This window comes from Ursus maritimus, unplaced genomic scaffold, assembly GCF_017311325.1.
Source record: "Ursus maritimus isolate PB19 unplaced genomic scaffold, ASM1731132v1 scaffold_2, whole genome shotgun sequence".
NCBI lineage: Eukaryota > Metazoa > Chordata > Mammalia > Carnivora > Ursidae > Ursus > Ursus maritimus.
The window spans coordinates 23,767,551-23,786,940 of record NW_024424452.1 but is presented as its reverse complement, the minus strand read 5'-3'; the positions used below and the strand labels follow the sequence as shown (position 1 = coordinate 23,786,940).

The 19,390-nt window shown below is 41.7% G+C and overlaps 1 protein-coding gene across 2 annotated transcripts in view; it reads left to right on the top strand.

Annotated features, from left to right (window-relative positions):
- The first annotated feature begins 618 nt into the window (after positions 1-618).
- Positions 619-19,390, top strand: part of ACSM5 (acyl-CoA synthetase medium chain family member 5) — a 34,000-nt gene continuing 15,228 nt past the window's right edge. For both annotated transcript variants that reach the window (XR_570132.2, XM_008696967.2), the window contains exons 1-7: positions 619-706; positions 3,059-3,277; positions 7,751-7,961; positions 11,002-11,209; positions 13,359-13,502; positions 15,619-15,772; positions 17,363-17,442. Coding sequence is in view for 1 of the 2 variants with exons in the window: in XM_008696967.2 (XP_008695189.2) it covers positions 3,074-3,277; positions 7,751-7,961; positions 11,002-11,209; positions 13,359-13,502; positions 15,619-15,772; positions 17,363-17,442 (1,001 nt within the window). In the remaining variant the exon portion in view is untranslated. The remainder of the gene's footprint in view (positions 707-3,058; positions 3,278-7,750; positions 7,962-11,001; positions 11,210-13,358; positions 13,503-15,618; positions 15,773-17,362; positions 17,443-19,390) is intronic.

The window sequence follows — 19,390 nt, the reverse complement described above, 5'->3', positions numbered from 1 at the left end:
CCACATAGGGAGCATAGGAGGCTTACCCAAAAAACAAAAAACACTTTATTTAGGTTTAATTTTACATATCATAAATTCATTCAAGTACGCCATTATTATTATTATTATTATTATCATCATCATCATCATCATCATTATCATCATCAGTAGTAGTAGTAATCCATTTACAGATTTGTGCAGCCATGACCACAGTCCAAATGTAAAACATTTCTATCACCTCAAAGAGATCCCTTGTGTCCATTTGCAGTCATTCCCTGTTCACATACCCAGCCCCAGGCAACTACTAATCTAATTTCTGTCTCTATGCATTGGAGGGTTTGGAGGAGAAAAGGAACATGGTTAGCTTATATGATTGTTACTATTGTATCCTTTCTGGTAAAACATAAGGAAATTCCTGTTCTTTTTTTCTGCTAGATGGTGACCTGAATTTTCAGGGAAGACCAACCAGAGCCACTGTGAGCTGTGAGAATAGCTTGGCGGGGCCACTCTCACTGGCTGCAAGCCTGCTGGCCAGTTGAAGCCGCTGTGTCCTCTGCTGGCTTCAGGCTCTGCTCTCTTGGCTGCATTTGGGGCCAAGTTCCCGGTGGGAGGCCAAGTCAGCAAATTGCCTTCTCCAGTGTCCTGGAGGAAACTGAATGTTTAAGGCCTGCATTCAGCTGAAACAGAACGTGGAAGTCCTTTTGCATTTCTTGCATTCAAGAGCAAGGTAATGTAGAGAGAAATCTTTTCAAGGACAGGTGTCAGCTGCCTCTGAGGCCTTTGCTGCTTCAACCAAGAAGGGGCATGCCGGAAATGAAAATGGCAGTTGGGTTAGCTGGAGGCAGAGTCTAATTATCAGCTGTGAAGGGGAGGAGGAATCCAGGGGAGAGAGGAAGAGGAAAAGGCTAGGGGGAGAGTGGAGGGGAGAGGAGGAGTGGGGAGGGTCAGAGAAGGGACATCTGAGGCCCCAGGGGTCGCAGCCACAATGGAGGCTGGGGCTAGGCCTTTCTTGGAGGCGAGACCTGTGAGTCACTTGTCCTCTTAAAACCTGACCTTCTTTGTCTGTAAAACAGAGAAAATAGCATTTATATCATAGAGGAGTTGTAAGGATTTAAGGAAATGACACCTAAAAAGCACCTTCCAAATGCTTGGTACACAGTAAGCCTTCTGTAGATGGCGATTATTATTGTTTTTCTTGTTATTGCGACACATTATTATTATTGGTTACTGTCTTAGTCTGTTTGGGCGCTGTGATTTAAGCAACATTTATTTCTCACAGTTCTAGGGACGGGAAAGTACAAGATCAAATTGCAGCAGGCAGATTCATGTCTGCTGAGAGCCCGCTTCTGGTTCATAGACACCCGGTTTTTTGCTTTGTCCTCCCCATGCAGAGGAGCAAGCGAGCTCTCTGAGGTCTTCTCAGGACCTAATCACCTCCCAAAGGCCCCCACCTCCTGCTACGATCACACTGAGGGTTAGGATTTAATAAAAGAATCTGGGGGAAACTGAAGCTTAATCTCTGGCAGTTACAGTACCATATTCTGTTGTTATTATTATGACCAAGAGGAATTTGGTGGAAAGAATCTGCCTCTGCTTCTCAGTGCTCTTTAAACAACGTGCACACAACTCTCTTGCTCGTGTTGAAGTGCGGAGTCTAATTCCACACGTCTAGGGTGGGGTCTGAGGTTCTGCAGTTGTCACAGGCTCCCAGGTGATGCCGATACTGCTGTTCTGTAGAGCAGACTTTGAATAGCAGGACGCTGAGACTGCCCTGTCCAGTACGGCAGCCACTAGCCACCTGCGGCCGTTGAACCCTCGGAATGTGGCTAGTCCAAACTGAGGTGTGCTCATAAGTGTAAAATAAATGTTGGATTGTGAGGACTTAGTACAAAAAAAAATATAAAATACCTCTTTAGTAATTTCTTTTTACATTGATTACATGCTGACCAAGAAAACAGGCAAAGCTAAAAAGAAAACGTTTATTTGGGGTCTCAGAATTGCAATTCAGAGAACACAGATTTGGGCAGCAACCCAAATAGTGCCACCCCCCCCCACCCTCACCCCCTACTCCAGGGAACAAAAGGCAAGGTGTTTTTGTTTTGTTTTGTTTTTTAAGAGAGAGGGGAGATGGGCAGAAGGAGAAGGAGAAAGAGATCTTAAGACAATCTTAAAGAGGCTTTACACACAGCGGGGAGGCCCTGCCGGGCTGAGGCAGGGCTTAATCTCATGACCCTTAGATTATGACCCTGAGATCATGACCTGAGCTGGAATCAGGAGTCAGACACTTAACCAATTGAGCCACCCAGGTGCCCGAAAGGCAAGGGTTTTTAAAGACAAAAGGGAATGTTTGTATATGTTGCTTACAAAGAATTTTGATTGCTGTTGGTGGCAGAAAACTAATCTTGACGGAATATGATTGATTGCTAAGGCTATCAGTAACAAAGTCTTCTGCTGTAGCAAGTTGCAGGTATTCAGGCTGAGTCCTTGGAGTATTTGTGGTTTGGCGCAGTTCAAAAGTTCATGGTTCTACCGGTGAGGACATGTATAAGGCCCACGTCCTTCATGGCCTCCAGACTCATTTTAAAACCCCTTAACATGTATGACCCCATTTTATTTCGTCTTTCATACTGGCTAAATAAAATATTATTTTAATTCATTTCACCTGTTTCTTTTTCTTTCTTTCTTTCTTTCTTTCTTTCTTTCTTTCTTTTTTTTTTTTTTGAGTGAAGCCACTAGAAAACTGTACATTACAGGTGTGGCTCACATTATATTTCCATTGGATAGTGTTGCCCTAGAGCTTTCTTTGGCTTGGTCAGGCCAGTTCAGGATTGATTTACCTTGGGAAAGTGGTCTTGGAAAGCCTTGAGACGTGGGCTCTGAGTTACTGACCTCAGACCCACAGAGATCCATAGGCGGTGAGAGGCGGAAGGGATGGATCTCAGGCTCAGAGAGAAGAAATGACCAAAATCACACAGTGGAATTCAGACTAAGGTCCAAGACTGTGTTTACAAGTCCAGCTCAGTCTCTCGACAGAGCCCAGAGTTCAGGATCGTGTTCTCTCTCTTCTCTTTGGCAACAGGCTGCAGGCAATAACATGATGCCATGGCTAAGAGGATGGGTCCTCCAGGTGCTGAGAAATGCCCGGGGATTCTGTGGGCCTCACAGGCAGCAACCACCTCTATCTGACCCTCAGAAGATTGTGGCCACCTGGGAAGCCATCAGCCTAGGGAGGCAGCCAGTGCCTGAGTACTTCAACTTTGCCCATGATGTGCTGGACATGTGGAGTCAGCTGGAAAAGGTGAAGCCCACTATGTCCTACTGTCCCTTTTGGGCCTCAGGAGCTGCCCTCAGTTACCCCAGTGTGATTCAAGGCTACAACACAGGTGGACATTTTGACCTGCGAATTTTGCATGTCCTAAAACTAAAACTGTTAGCATTTAAGCCTTAGGGAGAAAAAAGAATTATGACCAAGTTTCGTGAGCTTTAGACATTTAGCCCAATTCCTGATGTGTCTCATATTCCTGAACACAGATCACATAGTTGAGACAGTTATGCCCCCTTTGATTCCCTTTCTGTCATTCTGATCAAGCAAAAGAGAAAGTTTTGTTTTGATTCTATTCTGTCGGTAATATTTCTCTCACTGTTGTGTACTTCCCTTTTTTCTGAGAGAGTACGTGCAGAGGTGAGGGGCAGGGGGAGAGGGAGAAAGAGAATCTTATGTAGGCTCCACACCCAGTGCAGAGCCCACATGGGGCTTGACCTTACGACCCTGAGATCATGACCTGAGCCAAAATTAAGAGTTGGACGCTTAACTGACTAAGCCACCCAGGCATCCTGTACTTCCCTTTTAAATAAGGAGAGAGCGTGGCTGAGGCTCAAAGCTTTTCACAGATCACAGCAGATATGTAAAATTGAATTAAGATTATCTTGATTTCTTTGTGTGTCTCTGAGCATATACTGCCGCCTTTTTTTTTTCCTCTTCATTAGGTGTCCGTTGTGTCTCTCTCTCTATTTTATACTCACTTTTTATGTTAGAAATGCTAACCTTTTATTTTATAGTAGGAGACTATAAACTTTATCTCAACGCAATTTACTTCTGTTAATTTTAAGAAGAGCTTGTGTAAAGAAAAACAATGAGGAAAATAATACTATTAGTAGATTCAGTAAAAGTATACTATTAGTGCATATAGTAAAGTATGAAGGTGGCACTGCAGTCAGATAGGCATGGTTCCTTGGACAAATGCCCTAAGCTCGTTGGATCTCAGTTTTCTCATCTGTAAAATGGAAGTCACACCATCTGCCACCTGGAATTGTTGTAAGACTTAAGATGAAAAGCGTATGTAGGAGATGGAGCTGTAGACAATTCCTGTCTACAAAACCTGAGCTGTTTTTCCACCTGGGATCGTCCTTGGAGGATTTCTCCTAAAGATATATACAAATAGGGTTATATCAGCAAAAATGGTGGAATAAGGACTGTCTAAAATTTTATCCTCTATAAAAACAGCAACAATAAAAAACCTTGGAAAAATTGCCAGAATCTACTTCTTAGAACTCTGGAAATTAAACAAAGGCTAGAATAGCTTAGGGAGTGTTTATTAAAAGAAGCACTCGCCAAAGATTTGGTTGAATCTCAGAATGCCCTTGAGATATTACCTCATTATGCAAAAATAACATATCCCTCAGTGACAATTTTGGGGATAGTCTAAAACACATCTGATGGATTTCAACGTTCAGGAAACAGGAACTGCCAGGAAATATTAGCCTCTCCATTATGTATGCATTTAGCAGCTTACTGAAGTCTGTCTTTGACAAAGTTGAGCTGTACATTTTTTAGACTTGATTGCCATTAAAGCAGAAATTATAAAGTTGCAAAAAAAGATTACATATCCCAAATTGATTGAGATATTCAAAGTAACCTTTATTAAAATCCCAGTAGAGTTGTTGTAGAAATATATAATCTTGTCCAAAGCTTCACGTGGAAAGGCAAGGAACCCATAATAACAGTCTTGATAAAGAAACACAAAGGATTCACACTTCTGTATTTCAAAACCTACTGCTAAGTGACAGTAATAAAGACTGTGTGAAAAAAAAAAGGCAGTGTGGCACTGGTAAAAAGATAGATATGGATGAATGGGATAGAATTGAGAGTACAGAAATAAACCCATAAATCTGTGGTCAGTTGATTTTCAACAAAGGTGCCAATAAATTTAAGGGGGAAAGAATCGTCTTCCGTCTAGTGGTGCTGGCACATATTGTATGATTCTGTTCACATGAAATATCCAGAATAGGCAAATCCATAGAGACAAAAAGTAGATTAGTGGTTGCCAAGGGCTGGGGCAAAGGGGGAATAGGGAGTGCCTGCTAACCTGTATGGTATTTCTTTTTAGGATAATGAAAATGTTCTGGAATTAGGTTGTGGCAATGATTATACCACCTTGTGAATATACTAAAAACCATTGACTTGACCTTAAAAGAAAAACTCTCAGTTTTTCCCCATTGAGAATGATATTCGTTGTGGGCTTTTCATAGATGGCTTTTATGATATTGAGGTATGTTTCCTCTATCCCTATACTCTGAAGGGTTTTAATCAGGAAAGGATGCTGTATTTTGTCACATGATTTTTCTGCATCAATTGAGAGTGTCATATGGTTCTTGTCTTTTCTTTTATTAATGTGATCTATCACATTGATTTGCCAATGTTGAACCACGCTTGCATCCCAGGAATAAATCCCATCTGGTCGTGATGGATAATCCTTTTAATGTACTGTTGGATCCTGTTGGCTAGGATCTTGTTGAGTATTTTGGCGTCCATATTCATCAGGGATATCAGTCTGTAATTCTCCATTTTGATGGGGTCTTTGCCTCGCTTTGGGATCATGGTAATGCTAGTCTCATAGAACGAATTTGGAAGTTTACTTCTATTTCTATTTTTTGAAACAACTTCAGTAGACTAGGTATTATTTCTTCTTTAAATGTTTGGTAGAATTCTCCTGGGAAGCCATCTGGCCCTGGACTCTAGTTTTTTGGGAGGTTTTTGATTACTGCTTCAAATTCGTTACTGGTTATTGGTCTATTCAGATTGTCAATTTCTTCTTGTTTCAGTCTTGGCAGTTTATAAGTTTCTAGGAATGCATCCATTCCTTCCAGGTTGCTTAACATATTGGCCTATAGTTTCCGGTAATAATTTCTAATAATTGTTTCTATTTCCTTTGTGTTAGTCGTGATCTCTCCCCTTTCATTCATGATTTTATTGATTTGGGTCCTTTGCCTTTTCTTTTGGATAAGTCTGGCCAGAGGTTTATCAATCTTATTAATTCTTTCAAAGAACCAGCTTCTAGTTTTGGTGATTTGTTCTACTATTTTTCTGGTTTCTATTTCATTGATTTCTGTTCTAATCTTCATTATTTCTCTTCTCCTGCTTGGTTGAGGCTTTATTTGCTGTTCTTTCTCCAGCTCCTTTAGGTGTAAGGTTAACTTGTGCTTTTCGGATTTTTCTACTTTTTTGAGAGAGGCTTGGATGGCTATGTATTTCCCCCTTAGGACCGCCTTTGCAGTATCCCATAGGTTTTGGACTGATGTGTTTTCATTCTCATTAGTTTCCATGAATTGTTTAAGTTCTTCTTTAAAATCGTGGTTGACCCAATCATTCTTTAGCAATATGCTCTTTAACTTCCAAGTGTTTGAATTCCTTCCAATTGTTTTTCTTGTGATTGAGTTCCAGTTTCAAAGCATTGTGATCCATAACATGCAGGGAATAATCTCAATCTTTTGGTATTGGTTAAGAACTAATTTTTGACCCAGTATGTGGTCTATTCTGGAGAAAGTTCCATGTGCACTTGAGAAGAATGAATATTCTGTTGTTTTAGGATGGAATGTTCTATATATATCTGTGAAGTCCCATCTGGTCCAATATGTCATTCAAAGCTCTTATTTCTTTCTTGATCTTCTGCTTAGATGATCTGTCCATTGCTGAGAGTGGAGTGTTGAGGTCTCCTACTATTAATGTGTTATTATCAATATGTTTCTTTATTTTGGTTCTTAATTGGTTTATATAGTTGGCTGCTTCCATTTAGGGGCATAGATACTTACAATTGTTAGATCTTCTTTTATCATTGAACACTAAATCAAAAAATAATGATGTACATAAAAACATAAAATTGAACATAAAAAATAAATAAAAAAATAAAGTGGAAAAAACCCCATTGTAAGTTGAAAATATCGTAATTGGAAAATGCATTTAATACACCTAACCTACTGAACATCATAGCATAGCCTCACCTACCTTCAACGTGCTCAGAACACTTACGTTAGTTAGATGGCAAAACTATCTAACACAAAGACTACTTTATAATAAAGTGTTAAATATCTCAAAAAAAAAACCAATTGAATTGTGCACTTCAGAATAGTGAATTTTATGGCATGAGAATTGTATCTCAAAAAAAGAGGAGGACATGGAACAGTATGAATCATATGCTACCTTTTGCATTAAAAAGGTGGTACGGAAAACAGAATATACTTAATGTTTTCCTGAAAAAACACTGCATGGATATGCAAGAAACTAATAATATTGGTTACACATTGAGGCAGGTGAAGTGGGGAAGAGGATAGATGGGCACAAGGATGGGGGTAAGCCTTCTCAATGCATCTTTTCATTGTTTTGAATTTAAACCTTGCGACTGTAATAACTACTATAAAACTAAAATTAAAAAACAACAAGCAAAAATCCTCAACAAATCTTTTCTGTTTCTTTTCTGTCTACACTGCTGTCTAGGCTGGGCACCGGCCCCGGATCCCTGCCTTCTGGTGGGTCAATGGCAAGGGAGCAGAGATTAAGTGGAACTTTGAGGAGCTGGGGGAGCAGTCCAGGAAGGCAGCTAATGTGCTCCAGGGCATGTGTGGCCTTCAGCCTGGGGACAGGATGATGCTGGTGCTCCCTCGGCTCCCAGAGTGGTGGCTGGTCAGCGTGGCATGCATACGGACAGGTCAGTGAGCAGGGCTGAGGCTCCCAGTTGGGGCAGACACACCTGCCAGAGCTTTGTGGAGTCCATATGGTTTGGGGGAGTGGAGCAAAGTGAACCCAATGTGGGGTTTTGTTTACCTCCCCTTTGCCCCACAGTCACAAACTGGATTGTGCACAGGGGTCACATGGTAATGTAATTGATGAAAGTAGGTAAGTGTGAGGCAATAGGGAGCACTGGGGATGGAAGTAGACTGGAGCTCACATGCCTCATCACAGGGGGGCAAGTGCTTCATGACCCCAGCCAGATGTTTCCATGTGTGAAGGAGGGCCAGTGTTGCCAGCACTTCTGACTTTGTGATAGAAAACTGGATTTTTATGGAAAAAATTCTAATCTTTTAATGTTGAGAACTAAATAAACTTTTAAAAAATTCTGAGTTAGACAAACCAAACATATTTTTTGCTGGTTGTGGTTTAGGAGCCGCTAGTGTGTGGAGAGTAATGCAGTTATGGATAAGAGACCTTCATAATCAATCTACATTAGTTTCAGTCTTAGACTTTATGGCTCTCACCACCACAGCATCTACCAGCTCCCAAGGGAAGGAAGAGAAAGACAAAATAATCAAAGCAATAAGATTAGCCCTTGAGGGTTCCTCCTCCTGCTGTTATGAATGGCCAAGGCAGTGGACAATTGATCTTCCTGGAATGATTTTTCCAGCAGAAGAGAGGAGGCAAAAGGACACAGTCCATAGAACTCAGAGGGCCTCTGCTGACCCTGTCTGATGCTCTTATTGAAAGGGCTGCAACATGGTCGGGACTGGAGGAGATAATGCTAAGTGAAATAAGTCAAGCAGAGAAAGACAATTATCATATGATTTCTCTCATCTATGGAACATAAGAACTAGGAAGATCGGTAGGGGAAGAAAGGGATAAAGAAAGCGGGGGGGTAATCAGAGGGAATGAAGCATGAGAGACTATGGACTCTGAGAAACAAACTGAGGGCCTCAGGGGAGGGGGGTGGGGAATGGGATAGACTGGTGATGGGTAGTAAGGAGGGCATGTATTGCATGGTGCACTGGGTGTTATACACAACTAATGAATCATGGAACTTTACATCAAAAACTTGGGATGTACTGTATGGTGACTAACATAATATAATAAAAAAACATTAAAAGAAAAAAGGAAAAAAAATCCGAAAAAAAAAAAGAAAGGGCTGTTTTTTAAAAAATTATTTATTTATTTATTTATTGCTGATTTTACAAAAGCGAGACAACTACTTTTGGTGGAGAGCTGGTTTCTCCACCCACTGGGAACTTACCACCACTCGGAATGTTGTCCGCCCCCTCCCAATCACGTCCATAGGACAATCTACCTGAAATACAGATGTTTTCACAAATAATGTTTGCAGAACAGAGAGATACAAACTCATACCAGAGAATCATCTTTTTTATATGAACAAGTTTAGTCAACCATTTTGTGACTGGGTTGTCAAAAAAAAAAAAAAAAAAAAGAAGGAAAGAAAGAAAGGCAGGAACTTTCATTTTATTTGTATATATTTTGCACAATATATAAAAGTGAACACCATTCTAGTGTATCCAGCTAGAGGATGAGAAACAGACACACAGGTTTGGGGAGTTCTGCATATTCTGCCATGACATATAAGGTTTATTTAAATGAGGGCCAAGGTAAGGGAGCCCTCATACTTTTCTTGAGGACCTGCCATGTGCCAGGCACTGTGTTGGGCAGTTTGCATGATCAAAACTTCTTTTTGGGGTATTATTTTCATTCTTTTCCTGCTACCTAAATGTCTCCAGTTCCCCCAATTATGCAGATTCACCCATTTCTTTGATGTCCAAGTAAATAACTCAAGATGACATTATACATGACTATGTCAAAACCAACATCCTCTCCAACATCTTAGAGGATACCCAAGCTGTATGTCCTCACATTCTCGCATTCCCATGTTCTCCTGATGTGCACTAATCACCTCTCTTCCAGTCTAAGGTAATGGACTCATTTCTTTTGTTGAAAGCCCCAGTTGTCTGCCCTCTGACTGGGCTCCCAAAATACTATGCACAACTCCAGGTGGTACAGACTTGTTCTGGAAATAGCTAAAGCAGGGAGATGAACTGAAGAAATACCGTTTAGCTCCAAAAGTGTTCATGCTGGGGTTTAAATCCTGTAAAAGTTTAGGAGCTAAAGCGAAGGGTAATGAGAACTCTGGTTTGGCTCCTACACCATTTGGGAATGGCCCCTTCCTCTGTTTACTGGCCTCACTCACTGGGCACGGCAGGATAACTGATTCCTTTAGGATCTCCTTCTTCTCATCTGTGAAATGAGAGTGCTGGGTTCAATGGGGGTGTTTACATTCTCTGTTCTGAGATACTCAGGTGGTTTTTCAGGTGTCTGATTAAAATTTGTCCCGCTTTCCACTTCCTCAATCCCTTCCCCTTGGGAAAAGATGGACTCAGCTTCTTTCAGAATGGCTTTGGTTGAGGTTATATGAGTCCTAGAGCTCCCACCTACTATACCTGAGAGTATATACTATATTCTCAACACTAGGATTTGTTGTAGCCCTTTGTTTGCAGGCAGGGAAAACCACAGAGCTAGGTCATCTCTAAGGCAGAATAATAGTAATGTTCAAGATCATGGACCCCTAGGCTTATACCTCCTGAATTCACTATCCCAGCTCTACAACATGTCAGCTGCGTGATCTTGGGCAAGTTATTCCATTTAATTAAGGCATAAGGGTCTGTCTTAATTGTTGTTGTTCTAATCTGCAAAATGGGTGTAATAATAGCACCTACTCTCCAGGGTTGCGAGAATTAAATGAAATAATGCATGTATAGTTCTTAGCACATATAAGTGCTCCATAAACTAATAAAAAATGAAATCCATGTTCTGAATTTCATTATTATCATTATTGTTACCTTTTCCTGTTCAGGTATTCTATCCCTTTCTAGTCCCTTCCTGTTCCTGTCTCTAATGGGGAGATCTGGTCTAGACCTCTTCACAGGGGTCTTCCCCTGGTGCCTAGTCAACATTCCTTCTCTGTGTGATGCCAGGAGCTGTCATGATTCCAGGTGTCTCTCAGCTGACAGAGAAGGACCTCAAATATCGGCTACAGGCATCCAGGGCCAAGTCCATTATCACCAGTGACTCCCTGGCTCCGCGGGTGGACGCCATTAGCGCCGACTGTCCCTCCCTCCAGTCCAAGCTACTGGTGTCAGACAGCAGTCGGCCAGGCTGGATGAACTTCAGGGAACTCCTCCGGTAAGTTGGGGCTCTCCAGAGAAAAACATAAAGATGAGGCCAAGGCTTTTCCTCTTTAAATAATAGGAGATGGATGCATTACTGACTGTATAGGAAGAGAGTAAACCAGAAAGGAGCCCTCACTGTGGGGGCCAGATGGACCTGAGACCTAATCCTGGTGACCACCTTAAGATCCTTCAGAGTCACTCGCTGAGGTAGTACTAGAATTGTCGCTAGCTTTTCTAGGCGTCATTTGCTTCAGTAATGGTGGTAGTGGTTGCAGAGCTATTGCCAGAGTAAACAAGATAATCCATATGATGCATTTAGTACGTAGTAGGTGATCAATTAGTACTATAATAGCAGCTACCATGCATTGTGTGCTTAGTGTATGTGAGGCATAGTGCTAGGTAAGCATTTATCTACATTCATTCATGAACCAAAGATGTAATGAACATCTGGTTCGTGATAAGCATTGTGTTTGGTGCTCAGAGCCCAGTAATGAATCAGACATCATCTTATTTAATCCTTGGGAAAAAAACCTATGAAATGCACTTAAACCAGATTTTACAGGTGAAGAACTGATAAGTAAAGTCACTTATGCAAGATGCTAACGAGCAGTTACAGCAGACTGGGGCAGAACCAAAAGCCCTTTGCCTTTGAGCAATGCCGTGGTGGAAGCCTACGTAGGAATTTGAGATTTTGTCCTGATCAGAGGCAGAAGCAAGAAGGGGCCCTGTCAGGGGCCTGCACCATTAAGTCACAAATGCCCATCCCATAGACCAACTGCCTCACATTCACCTGGGTGTTATTCTACTTTGTTTATTTATTTACTTTTTACTAATATCAGCATTTGTCTCTTATCAGTAGCTTCATTTGAAAAAGAACTATGTGCCACATTCTCTTAAATGTGTCACAATTTTTAGGATGATAAGACCCACAAGCATGCATTATAAATAATGTATCCTCTATTTTCCAAAATATTATATTTCCAACACACGACATTTTTATCATCTATTATTATATTTCGATGTAATGATTAGCAGCAGAAACTGAAACAGAAAATACTTAATGTGTAGGTAATAAAGTTAAGTGCAAAAGATCTATTTCTAAGTTTGTAGACATGGTAAATACTCTTCAGATTGTTCTTGCCTACCCTAGAATGCAAACTTTCTACCATAAAATTATGGAAAATTCTCTTTTAAAAATTTTATTTATTTATCTTCAGGTGCTGTTTTAAATTCAGGTTCCAAGGCCCCCCATCTGACTTATGTAACCGGACATATCTGAGGAGAGGCCCTGGGACTCTGTGTTGGAAGAGATCTGCCCAGATGATTTTGATGAGCCTAGATCAGTGATTCTCAATTTCGGCTGTCATTAGAATTAGAGCTTTAAAAACACACAAAAAAACGCAGGGGTACCTGGGTGGCTCAGTTAAGCATCCGACTCTTGATTTCAGCTCAAGTCATGACCTCATGGGTCATGGGACAGAGCCCTGTGTTGCGCTCTGCGCTGGGCATGGAGCCTGCTTAAGATTCTCTCTCTCCTTGTCCCTGTGCCCTCCCCCTTCACTGCCCTTCAAGTGCATGCGTGCACTCGCTCTCTCAAAAACAAAAAAACACACACAAAAAACCCCAATGCCTAGACGCACCATTGAAGATTCTGGTTTTTCACCAAGGTGGGGTCTAAGCAATGGTATTTCTTTTAAAAACTCACCATGGTGCAGCCAGGGTTGAGAACCAGTCAGGGAGAAGATGCTCCAGATGACAAAACTTTTGGAATTACTCATATCTCAAATCTCTGAATTGAGGGAACCTTCAGTCCTTAATTATCAGGGATTGCGATGGGCGTGATGCTGTGCCCAAACGTGCAGAAGCATAGGCACAGAAACATGCGTGTTCCACCAGAAAGTCCTCTGGCCCTGGTGGAGGAGCACAAGCTTTTTGAGTGAGTCACTGCACCATTTCTGAGCCTCCATTTCCTTATTTACAAAGGCTTCTAACGATAGTACCTACCCTGGGTGGTCATTGTGGGGCTCAGATATGCAAGCTGGAGCTTCCAGCACAGTGCCTCACGTGTAGTATTTTTTAAAATGGTGGCCAGTATTGTGTAAAGATTATTATTATGACTATTTTTACTACTTGTAATGCTACAAGGATTTCATATTTTACAGCGAGGCATCCGCAGAGCACAACTGTGTGAGGACCAAGAGTCAAGACCCTCTGGCCATCTACTTCACAAGTGGCACCACTGGGGCCCCCAAGATGGTTGAGCACTCCCAGGCCAGCTACGGACTGGGTTTTGTGGCCAGTGGAAGGTACCAGGGCACAGTTCATCTGCTGGGTCCAAGGAACAGAAAGTAGGGAAGGAGCTGGAGGAATTGAGTAAGGGATGTAGTGGGAGGAGTGAGGTCAGAGAGCCAAGAAAGTGGAGGCTTTGGGCTTTACTTTGAGTGAGGTGAGAAGCCATCGGAGGTTTTTTGTTTTTATTTTAGTTTTTAATTGTGGTAAAAGATACTTCACATAAAATTTACCATTTTAACCATTTTTAAGTGTATACTTCAGTGTTATTAAGGGCATTCACATTGTGGTGCAACCATCCCCACCATCCATCCCTGGAACTCTTCCATTTTGTAAATCTGAATCCACATTACACAATACACATTACACTGTAATTCCGCATTCCCTCCCCCCTCCACCCTGACAACCATTGTTCTACTTTCTGTCTCTATGAATTTGACTACTTTGGGAACTGCCTATAGGTGGAGTTATACACCTTTTATGTCTGACTCCTTTCACTTACATAACGTCCTCAAGTTTCATGCATGTTGTAGCATGTGTCAGAATTTCCTTCCTTATTAAGGCTCAACAATATTCCCAGGTATGTGACATATTAATGTTGTTTATCCAGTCACCCTTGGATGGACACTTGGGGCGCTTCCCAACTTTTTGGCTTTTGTGACTAGTGCTGCTATTAACATGGGCGTAGAAGCATCTATTCAAAACTCTGCCTTTAATTCTTTTGGGTATAGACCCAGAAGTGGAATTGCTCGTTCGTATGGTGATTCTATGTTTAATTTTCTGAGGAATATTGGAGTATTTTGAGCAGAGGAGTGATGTGATCTGATTTGTTTTTTTAAAGGATCTCTCAGGAGTTTGGCTTGAGAGTAAACTATAGGGGGCAAGAGATGAAGCAGAGGCCCACGTCAGGGGCCAGTGCAATAAGAGGCAAAGGCGGAGGCTTCCCCAGCGGGAGTGAGAGGAGCTAAGACGCTGAATGTATTTCAAATGGAGTCCTCATAAGATCTGCTGACAGGTTTGACATGAAGCAAGAGAGAAAGTGAAGAGTCAGGGATGACACTAGGTTTTAGGGCCTGAACAGCCAGAAGCATTAACCGATAGCGGGAAGACTGGGATGAGCTGTCTGGTGGGAGGAACATGAGGAGTCCATGGCTGGCATTGTAAGTTTGAGATGCTTCATAGACATCTCCATACCCCGAGTTAAGAATGGAGATACTGGGGAAGCAGTTGGAGATTCATGTGTAGAGTTAGTGGGAAAGATTCATGTTGGAATTATCAGCAAGGTGATACTTAATGCCATGAGATTGGATTTGATGAGATCAGTGAAAAGTAATGGACACTGAGAAGAGAAGAGGCCTCGGCACCAAATGCCTGAGGTCTTTCCACAATGAAGGGATAAGCAAGGAAAACTGAGGAGAAGACCAAGAATGAGCAGCCATTGAGTAGGTTGAAGACCAGAAGATCAAGTGTCCCAGAATCCAAGTGCAGAACATGATCACTTTTCTGTGCTCGCAGGCACTGCTCCCCCTTCCTGGGATGGCCTTCCTTCTCTGCCTCCCTGTGTAGCTCCTCTGCGTCATTTACAGCTTGCTCAGACCTCACCTCCTCTGGGGAAGCATTTCTCAGACCCCATCTCCATCCTGTCTCTGGGTTAGGTGCCCATTCTCTGTAATTGCATAAAGCACTCTTTAACCCTATGAAAGCTTGCCCTCCAGGGACCTCCTGGATGTTTATACTTACTAACCTATAAGCCCTACAAAGCAAGACTAATCGTTCTTTCCTACACTCTGATGCCAGGTCCAGAATAAGTGTTGAATAAAGAAAGTGCCCTCATCACATTGTACTGAGATTATATGTTTCCTTATAAATCACTCCCACTAGACTATGAACTCTTAAAAGCATGGGATCTGTTTTTTTTAATTCTATATCCTTCACCTAGGGCATAAATACTAGAACATGCTCAATAAATGCTTGTCAAGACAAAGATTGACTTTATGGTTCTTGTACAGATTTGATACCTAGAAGTGAGTACCCGTTGTGGGCAAGGTTCCAAATAAGTTTACATGGATAATTTAATCCTTTTTAAAGGTAGAAGCATTGCTGAGGGTTCTGACTTTCTTTAATTTTTGGCAGGTGGTGGGTGGACTTGACCAAATCGGACATCTTCTGGAACACGTCTGACACTGGCTGGGTAAAGGCAGCTTGGACCCTCTTCTCTGCCTGGCCTAATGGATCTTGTATTTTTGTGCATGAGCTGCCCCGAGTTGATGCCAAGATTATTCTGAATGTAAGAAACAAAAATTGGATATAAATGAGAAGAGTGGAATATAGGTTTTGAATTTGCAGGAGAAAAGGCATGAATAAGTGACCATAAGGCTTCTTTGGTGTGGATATTAAACAAAATGGCTCCCGGGACCTTCTATAATCTGATTCCTGCCCACCCATCTACCTTCAATTATTCCCTATCCTCTAGCTAGATCCTTAGACATAAGACCATTTCATATCTCTGAACATCTGCATGTTCAATTATTTCTGCATTGGGTGCCTCTCCCTCCACCACTTTCTTCCCTATGCTCCTGTTAAAATCCTAGTTATTTTTCAAAACTTTGGGGAAAATCATAATCAGAGTGGGTTCTTAACACATACTGATTATTATTGCCACAATCAAGCTTACCATCATCATTATTCAACTGAGGGCTTGATCAGCCAGTATGTGCCTTGTCCCTCTACTGCCCCCGGCCCTTTCATGGTGTACTAGTTATCTATGGTAGTCAATTACGCCCAAACCTAGCAGCTTGAAACAAACATTTATTATCTTAGTTTCCGGCGGTCAGGAGCCTGGGAGCAGCCTAATAGCTGGTTCTGAATCAGGGCCTCTCATGTGGTTGTAGTCAAGATGTCAGCTAGGTATATCTGTGTTCAGAGCAGCATTATTCCTAACAGTCCAAAGGTGGAAGCAACCCAAGTCCCATCGGCAGATAAATGAATAAACAAGATGTGGTACCTACAAACAATGGAATATTATTAAGCCATTGAAAAGAAGGAATGACACATGCTATATCATGGATGAATCTTGAAGACATTATGTTGAGTGAACTAAGCCAGCCACAAAAGGATGGACACAGTATGGTTCACTTATATGATGTATCTAGAGTAGTTAAAGTCATAGAGACAGAAAATAGAATGGTCAGGAACTGGGGGAAAGAAGAAATGGGGAATTATCATGTAATGGGTACAGAGTTTCCATTTGGGAAGATTTTTAAAAGTTCTGGAGATGGATAGTGGTGATGGTTGCACAACAATGTAAATGTATTTAATACCATTAGAGTGTACATTTTAAAATGGTTAAGATGGTAAATTTTACGTGGTGTATATTTTACCATAATAATAAAAGAAAGATGTCTGCCAGGACTGCAATTATCCTAAGGTTTGACTGGGACTAGAAAATCTATTTGAAAACCCACTCATGTGGTTTTTAGAAGACTTAAGTTTCTCACTAGCTATTGGCCAAAGGTTTCAGTTTCTTACTATATACACTCAGGTATACTCACTACATGGTGGCCTGTTTTCCCCAGAGCAGGTGACTCAAGATAGGTCTCTTGTATAACCTAATCTCAAAAGTGGCATCTGTCACCTCTGTGGTATGCTGTTGGTCACACAGACCAAACTTGGTTCAATGTGGAAAGGGATCCCACAAGAGTGCAAATATTAGGAAGTGACATCATTCAGGACCATCTTGGAGGATGGATGCCACACACAGTTTTCACCTTCTCTCCTCTGGTAATGAAAGTATGAAGACCCAATTCACCTGCTCCACCTCCACAAAATCCCACCCCAGTTCCTCTAAGAAGATCTTCTACCCTTTGTTTTTGTTTAGACTCTCTCCAGGTTCCCGATCACCACCCTCTGCTGTGTCCCCACCATCTTCCGGCTGCTGGTACAGGAGGATCTCACCAGGTACAGCCCATCTTTGGGGACCTAAGTATGTGAATATACAGCCGTATACGTACAGATGCATACGCCACCCTCTCGTACCAACTCTGTCTCTGTCTCCGTGTCTCTGTCTCATTTCTGTCTCTGTCTCCCTCTCTCTCTCCATATATATATATATATATATATATATATATGTGTGTGTGTGTGTGTATATATATACACACACATGTATATCTATGTATATATATGTATATATACACACACATACATACATATACACATACATCTGTGATCCTCTCTATACAGAATATATATCTAAAATATTATATATATATATATGTTCCTCTATCTCACACACACTCAAGCATACACATCTATATCCTTTGCAGATTCCCCACAAAAATGAAATTCTGCACCACCATCCCCTGCCCAGGAATTTGCATCCAAATGGAATTGGATAGATGTAAGATAGTCTGAAATTTTAGCACTTGAGGTGGGCTGTCTCTCTATCATACACCCACAAGGCCATCTCTCAGCAGTATGTCTGCTATGAAGTTAGAGAAATTGTAGGATAATTGTTAGCCACCTGTGGAATGGGATTTGTGGCCAGGGCCTTAGGTCTGGTGGGACCAGCAAGCTCACCACAATAGATGTTCCATCCCTCAGCCCCAGACTGATTTTGGAATAAAATCAGAACCTCGGGGCGCCTGGGTGGCACAGCGGTTAAGCGTCTGCCTTTGGCTCAGGGCGTGATCCCGGTGTTCTGGGATCGAGCCCCACATCAGGCTCCTCTGCTAGGAGCCTGCTTCTTCCTCTCCCACTCCCCCTACTTGTGTTCCCTCTCTTGCTGGCTGTCTCTATCTCTGTCGAATAAATAAATAAAATCTTTAAAAAAAATCAGAACCTCATTCAGTAGGTTTTGGCATAACATAGTGAACTCCAGGTGAACTGGCCCATTCAGCCACTCTCTGAGTGAATGCCATTGGGTATCCCAAAGAAGGCAACAACACACTGTGCATGTGGTTCCTATCCTGGGTGAATCCAAAGAAACATCTGCTAGCAGGACAAGTCTAGTTACTGAGGTGTGTGGAGAGAGACCTATGACACTTCAGTAGCTTACTGACTCTGATCTATGTCTGCCTCTTCTATTCTCTCCCCTCGTCCCATGTATCTGTCCATGAAGCATCTAAGGGGGAGTTCTTACATGATTCCCCTGGTGAATTCTTCTCTAATGTAAGAATTTATCGCATTCATTGATCTGTTGTGTATACCTCAAGGTCAAGGTTTTAACTGCAAGCAGACTCTTAATGATTTGTTTAAGAACAATTTGGTTGAAAAGTAGTAGGTAATACTAATTAATAGTCAAACCAAGTTTATCCAAAGGGAAAAAATGGTTGAAATGTATTTGCAACCACCAGTTTTTTACATTTTGGATAATTTGTTGAATGGAGGGATAGTTTTACAACATATGTAGGAATTTTTGGCCTATCTTTCAGAATTGTCAGATTCCTAGGGGGCTACTTTCTACCATTTAAATTCGTAATCAGTGTATCTTTTCTTCTTAAAAAGATTTTATTTATTTATTTGAGAGAGAGAGAACACAAGCCAGGAGGGGAGGGGCAGAGGGAGAGGAAGAAGCACGCTCCCTGCTGAGCAGGGAGCCAGACGTGGGGCTCAATTCCAGGACCCTAAGACCATGACCCAAGCCAAAGACAGATATTTAACCGACTGAGCCACCCAGGTGCCCCATGTAATCGGTTTATCTTTTTTAATCAGGTAGTTGTCCTAACCAATTTATTATCAGTTTGTTTTCAACTAAGTTATTTTGGCCAGTTCACCTGGAGTTCACTATGTTATGCCAAAACCTACTGAATGAGGTTCTGATTTTATTCCAAAATCAGGTAGGATTGATTTTTTAAAAAATTGTTTGCCCATGAGGAATATGCCTGCACAGCCAGAGGATGGGGCACTT